Source organism: Nannospalax galili, unplaced genomic scaffold, assembly GCF_000622305.1.
Source record: "Nannospalax galili isolate Female #2095 unplaced genomic scaffold, S.galili_v1.0 scaffold135, whole genome shotgun sequence".
Lineage (NCBI taxonomy): Eukaryota > Metazoa > Chordata > Mammalia > Rodentia > Spalacidae > Nannospalax > Nannospalax galili.
This window is the reverse complement of record NW_008338998.1, coordinates 3,518,163-3,525,290: the sequence shown is the minus strand read 5'-3', so window position 1 is coordinate 3,525,290 and position 7,128 is coordinate 3,518,163. Positions and strand designations below refer to the sequence as shown.

Below are 7,128 nucleotides of genomic sequence, written 5' to 3'. Positions count from 1 at the left end.
AATTCATGCATATTCCATTCTTGTGATTTATTAAATTTTTCATAATCTTTGCTTGAGTGGTCTAGTTCGTCCACTTTATCTTCCAGTGTTGATACCCTGCTTTCTGTTTCATTCAACCTATTGGTGAGGCTTTCTCCTGTCGTTTCTAATTGGCTTTCTAATTGGTTTCACTTCCTTCTTCATTTCAGCCTGAGTATTCTTCAATATTTCTAACTCTTTTCTGAATTCATTCAGAAGTTTATCCCTACCTTCTTTCAGTTCTTTGATTTCTTTGTGTTTCTTTAAATTCACTGAATTCTTTTATCATGCTTGTAATTGTTCTTTTGAGTTCCATGTCCTGCATTATCTCTAGGGGGTTCTCATTGTACTTCTCTAGAGGACTAGTGGTATTTAGTGGAGATATGTTATTTTGATTTTTCATGTTATTATTTTTTCTCTGTGATTTTGACATGTGAATTTCTTTTGTAGTTTCTGATTCTTGTGTGAGACTCAAGCCTTCAAGTTTAGGTCTGCTTCTTTTTGTGAACTGTATGTGTCTTTGTGGTTTACTTTCTGGGCATGAAAAGCTGGTTCCTATTAGTTTCCGGTTCTCTTTTGATTTTATATTGGAGTGGCCAGATTGCTTTTGTCTTCAGGAGTTCCCACAGAGGCCCAATTCAGATGAGGGTCAGGTGCTCTCAGGCTTTCTCCTAAGTTCTGCATCCCTCTAGGAACAATTTTGGCCTCAGGAATTTGGGGGTTGGACTGGCCTGGGAGCCAGGCCCAAGAAAGATGCTGGTCTAGGGCAGCTGGTGGCCATGCCACCCCGAGAAGCAAAGGCAGATGGGGGCAGGAAGCTGCCCCAAGTGCTCCTGGGGATTGCACTGAGGGCTTGGTTGGTCTGGATGCAAAGGATAAGAAAGAGGAAAGGTCAACCCTGGTGTCCAGGAAAGAGGCTGGCAAGTTGGGTCATGTAGGCCCAGGGAATTAGAAGGAGTTGAGGGTGGGGCCAGGCCCAGATGCTCCTGGGGACCTGAGAAGGAACTGAGTTGGTCTGGATACAAAGGATCAGGAAGCCGTGGTGTTTCCCCAGGTGTCTGGGGTGCCAAGACAAGGAATGGGACAAGACCTAGGCTAGGAGATGGGAGGGTGAATGAGGCTGGGGGAGTCAAGGCACAGAGGGCATGATCGACTTATCCCAGAGAGAGGCCTGTGGGTTGGAGAGAGCAATGCCATTATTCTTAGTAAAGAAAAATTAAATTTTATTGGCCATCTTTGTATCGCACAATGTCTATTTTATTTTGTTATTTTTATTATTTATTTATTTATTTATTTATATATTTATTTTTGGTCTTTTTTGAGACAGGGTCTTCCTGTAGCCCTAGCTGTCCTGGAACTCACTATGTAGACCAGGCTGGCCTTGAACTCACAGAGATCTGCCTGCCTCTGCCTCCCGAATGCTGGGATTAAAGGCGTGTACTACCATGCCCAGCTCAATGTCTATTTTAAATGCAAGTATTAGAGCATATTTTTATATGTGGAGTTAGTGAAATGATAACAGTTTGTGCTTTGTGACATGCATGTGCATATATGTTTTGTTCTTACCAGTGTGGAACCATTGTATGAATTGCTTTTGTTTCATGTTTTGATACAATATATTCTACTAACACTGTCTACCTTTGGTATACTGATTTGTAAATCATTTTTATCAAATTTAGCCAAAGCAAAATACAAAGATGTACAGACTTTCTTGGGCTTCTTTCAATGCAAATTTCTTTTTGTATTTGTCATAAATTATAGTTAGGTGTGGGAATGACTTTTTAAAGTTTTTTATTGAACAGAAATGACTTTTATAGATAGTACATAATGAGGATTAATGATTTTTAATTAACCCCAGCAAAACCATATGCTCTTATGTCTTGTGACTTTGGCAGCTGATCTGGTTTCCTAGGCAACCTCCATTTGGTACTCCACCCAAAAAGAAATGAATGAATGAATGAATGTGGGTATGCTTGAGAATTAACATATGAAAGTGCTGAAAGGTGGCACAGCCATCTCCATGGTACACAGAGGCTGGGAAGAACACATGACCTTGGATGAATGAGATAGTCTAGAACTAGGGATGAAAAGGCCAGATGGTCTGTTAATTTTAGGGTGGAGCCAAGCTTGTACTTCCCCAATTAAAACTGGAGAAACTATTTCGAGTAACATTATGGGTGGGGCTGGACTCAGGACACAGTCCCAGGGACAGAGTTCCAACAGATAATTCCATTCACACAGTTCAAGGAGGCATTTTGGGGAATGGGTGTCTTCTGAGTTTGGGTCCACACTTAAAAACTAAATTTAAAAGTTAGGCTTTTTTGTTGTTATTCAGGTCATTATAATGTTGGTATAGTAATGTCTTGACTATCAGAGCCCTGCTGTGTTAGTCAGCTTTCCATCACTATCACAAATGCCTGAGGTAAATAACTTTACAAAGGGTAAAGGTTTGTTTTGGCTCTCAGTTTCAGAGGTGGCAGGTTATAATGCGTTGGCACCATTACTTTGGGTCTATGATAGCACATAATGGTAGGAGCATATTGTTGTGATGTTGTTTCACCAGAGAAGACCATTCAGACATAGAAATTTATGCCAAAAGAAAGTATATATATGTATATTAGCTTGCCAGTGACTACATTGGGCATTTGGTTCCCAAGTGCAGTCCCGAGCTATCTTTAGGGTAAGCTTTTATTTAGAAAAACTACATCTGGTGGTGAAAAGTTTAAGTTCCCAAGCTTAGGGGTGCAAAGGCCCCCTAGCAATTTCTATTCTGTAAGACAATTGCTATTCTGCAAGAGCAAGCCAAGTGAAAAACATAGAAGCCATAAATCTGCAGTTAGCAGGAGCAGTTGGGAACATGCTGACCTGTTCCCACACCCTGGGCTAACTGCCTTTTAGTTTCAGAGGCTAGGTTCAGCCTAGACTTCAATGTAGCTATTGTCAAGAAGGTACCATATCACAACATGGCAGAAAATCTCCTCTCCTCTCATGGCCAGGAAGGGAGAAGAGAGAGAAAGGAATGTCTGGGGTTTCACAGCACTCTTCAGTGGCATAGCCCTAATGGCCTGCAAGCCTCTCACTTAGCCCCACCTTTAAAAGATCCTACCTCTTCCCAGTAGCACCACAGATTGAAGAATAAGCCTTTGACATGTGGGCCTTTCGGATTCTTCTGGATTTAAACTATAACAGCAGCCTACTTAGTTGCAGGTGTAACATGCTTATCTTATATTTGCTTTGAGTCTTGCTGTACCCCAGCTTGGCTTGGATCAACAGGAAAGGGAGTTATGAATGCTGCAAATGAATGAGGTGACCAGAAGCAGTGGATGCCCAAGCTGTGCTAGCTACACCTGTACCACATACTTTTGCCTCTTCACATTATAAAATGGATTCAATCAAAGCACACAGCTCCTTGGCTTCACAGGAACCCTTGACCACAAACTAGGCTGTTGCAAACTGAAGATCATTGCTTGGGTTATGACATGCTAGAAAAATGTGGAAAATAAAATTTGTAAATGCCTCAAAATATAACTCCAAAAATAGTACAATAATTTTTTTCATTTTAATAATAGATATTATTTTATCAATGCAAAGATATTAATTTACTAGATGCAAAAGCTGTAAAAAATACAGCATAGACAAAGAAAAAGGGAAAATCCACCAGCTATCTGTAGCATCCTTATCCAGAGGTAGCCCTGCTTTGGAGGATATGTCTGTGTGTTTTGATGTTCAGTACATAATTTATAGGTGTTTGTTTCAATAAAACTGACATACTGTATCAATTATCTTTTCTCGAGTCTTAATATTTCCCAATATCACTGAACATTCCTCAAGATCATTTTTGTGGCTGCACAGTATTCATACTATGCATCTCTTATGGTTTACTGTTTTATTGTAGAATACTTGGGTCATTGCTGGTATGAAATGTGCTAAAATGTTGGACCTTGGATATGAGCATACACAGTTTCCTGTGTGATATTTGCATGATGAAACACTGGAAGGGCCTTGTTATAAGTGGCATTCCTATTGTACCCTCCAGTAGCACTGATTTCCTTGAGGTGTCAGCGACACTACTAGTTTGTTTTCATCAACAGTGAGAGGCTTCTTTCTGATTGACCCTAGAAAGAAGATCAACAATAGACATGCACCTGGAAAGCAAAGATGGCAGCCTGGCCTCAGCTGTGCTGGAAGTGGAGCTGCATCAGACATCTGCTTTGTCCATTCCAACTTGCGCAGGTGCTGCAAAGCTGCTGCCAGCTAGACCTACCACCACAAACTATGAGCACTGCCAGGTAGACCCCTGCATCCCATACCCCAGCCAGGCTGCTGGGCAGAGCCTCTGTGTTCCTGAACCCAAAGATTTTGACTTGTTCCTCACAGAGGGGAGGTGAGTTCAAAAATAGTCTTGTCTTATAAATGTGGAGTTCATAAATATAGTTCCCCTCCATTTTATGGGGAAATTTTCAAGAAACTTGGCAAAAATATTTCCAGCATTAATCTCTTTCCTACTCTAATTTGGACAAATTGTATTTCTAAAATATAAAAAAACTTGGCTTCAAAAGATAATGAAAATAGAAAAGCGTTTGTAGCATAATGATCTATAGATTCATATGTTATTTAAGGTATTCTAAGTGCTATGCAATTTTGGAAGTATCCATCATCTATATATACCTTAGTACTTTATTTCTATAAACATAGCATCTTAATTAATTGAATAACATTTTTATCTCATAAAACTTTAGATTATGGGGGCTGGGGTGAGCAGGAGGTTGGGGGAGATGCCAATGCTCACACCCAAAATCATAATTTTCAGTTTATACACATCTATTGATAATGCTAAAATAAGTGTGTTGGATAGCTTTAGTGTCAACTTGACACACCTGGGTTAAGGGAGCCTCAACTGTGGAATTTCCTCTATTGGACTGGCCTGTGGCCATGTCTGAGGGGCATCTTCTTGATGAGTGATGTGGGAGGGCACAACCCATTGTGGGTGGTGCCACCTCTGGGCAGGTGGGCCTGTGTTGCATAAGAAAGCAGGCTGAGCAGGGGCCAGGGGAGCAAGCCAGTAAGCAGCATTCCTCCATGGCCTGTGCTCCAGCTCCTGCCTCCAGGTTCTTGCCCTGAGTTCCTACCTTGGGCTCCTGGATGAACTGTGACCCAGGATATGTAAGCTAAATAAACCCTTTCCTCCCCAAGTTGGTAGTGGTCAGAGTGTTTTGTTGCAGCAATGAAGAAACAAATTAGGGCAATAAGCATCCTAAATCATTTAGCATACTAAAATTGACTGTGTCTGCTGAAACAGGATGCACTGATATCCTTGCTAATCTGGGTCCCTTGTGGATACAGATGACAAATCCTGCTCAGGGTATTGTTGCTCAGCCAGAACCCTGAATCATACAGTGTCCTCTTGCTCCATCCTCTAAAGGGTAAAGGCACCACAGAACTCTTTGCACTTGGTACATGCCTGCCCCCCTGTTCTTCAGGGGGATCACATCAGTGCTGTGTTCTGGGTTTTACTGTGTGTTTATGTATCACTTAATGGTATTTGCTTACATTTTGCAAATGGTGAAACTTAAGAGTTGCTCTTGCCTGCCCAACATGTTTATGAGGTTTATCTGGGTTGAAGTCTATAGCTGTTGTTTATTAATTTGAATCACTTGAATAAAATTTCACTATATGAAATCTGAGGATGTAGTATAATTGCTAGCATGCACAAAGCCCTGCATGTCATTCTCAGCATCACATAAACCTGGCATGGTGGTACAAGCTTGTAACCTTAGAACTCAGGAGGTAAAGGAAAGAGGATCAGAAGTTCAAGGTCATCCTTGGCCACCTAGGGAGTTTGAGACCAACCTGGGTTAGATCTATCCTGTCTCAAAAGAGTATGGCACCATTTATATATCGTCCATCTATGGCAAGAGCCCTTTACTGGAGATTTCCTTGAGTTCTCTTGATGGCTTAGTTACCAGCTGCTGCTGTAATAGTTCAGAATCCAAACACAAACCTTGCATTTCATTTTTTTCTTTTGTTTTAAATTAGAAATACTCTTTCATTTTTTTCTTGTTTTTTTTAAATTTTTTTTATGTTTTAGAAGAAGCATTTCATTACAGCTTTAACACAGTCAATAACAATTTCCAGAGCAAAGATACATCTCTTTCAAAAGTGGCTATAAAATGTTTAGGTTCACAGTTGAATTAATACAGTTATACAATATTGAGCTCAGTATAAACCATGTACGATATAAAATTGAATGAGCTTTTAACATTTATAAAAGATCTCCATTTCATCTTAAAAATACTGTTTCTTAAAGAAAGACTCATTGTTTTTGCTAATAACACTTAGATGTTGGTTCATGCATCTCTACTCTGTATGTATCTGATTATTACTAGTCATGGTCAGTTGCACTCGGATCCTTGGCACCTGTGTATGATTTATTGAGAATTTCATATAGGGATATAAGCATATAAGGTGTTTTGATTAAATCCATGCCCACTCCCTCCCCTCCAACTCCTCCCATATCTCCCCATCACTTTTCTGATAACTTCATGTACTCTTTCTTCTTTATTTTAATGGGTTTTTTGCTACTCTAACATTCCCCACTCTGAAGAGGTAACCCTAAAATCTTTTAAGGATTACATAAAAGCTCCCAAATACTTTTGACTTTTTGGCCTTTAGAACAGAGTATGTTGCTAAGAGGCCCAAGACCATTTTGACTTTTATTTAAGAAACTGGCTACTTTTCTTTGGGGTCTTTTTATACTAACTGCCTAGCCAATTTCTACCTCCTATTCTTATCACATCAACCTCTGAAGAGGTTACCCAGTTTGTGGACAGGGACTCAGGATGCAGACTGGCCTGGCTTCTTCCATACCGAACAGGGATGCAGGGTGAGGCAATTGGGGTACCCCTTCAGTGGGTCTCTGTAAAATATTCCTAAATTGCATAACTCTTATCTGTAGGGGGAAAAGAAAGTCCTTGACTGGTGAATAGGAGATGTGAAGGAGAAGTAAAGGCAAGAGTAATTATCATTACAAGTTCCAGACAGGGAACTAGAAAAAGGTCAGAACAGGGCAATTTTCAAATGTTCATATGAGAGTCCACTGGAATTTCTTGA

At 40.3% G+C, this 7,128-nt stretch overlaps 1 protein-coding gene across 2 annotated transcripts in view; it reads left to right on the top strand.

Annotated features, from left to right (window-relative positions):
- Positions 1-7,128, top strand: part of Oca2 (OCA2 melanosomal transmembrane protein) — a 378,404-nt gene that overhangs the window by 16,402 nt on the left and 354,874 nt on the right. The window contains exon 2 of one of the 2 annotated variants that reach the window (XM_008833639.2): positions 4,142-4,402. In XM_008833639.2, the coding sequence (XP_008831861.1) occupies positions 4,158-4,402 (245 nt within the window). In that variant the 5' untranslated portion in view covers positions 4,142-4,157. Of the gene's footprint in view, positions 1-4,137; positions 4,403-7,128 lie in introns of both variants that reach the window. The other variant, XM_008833638.2, reaches the window with a different exon arrangement.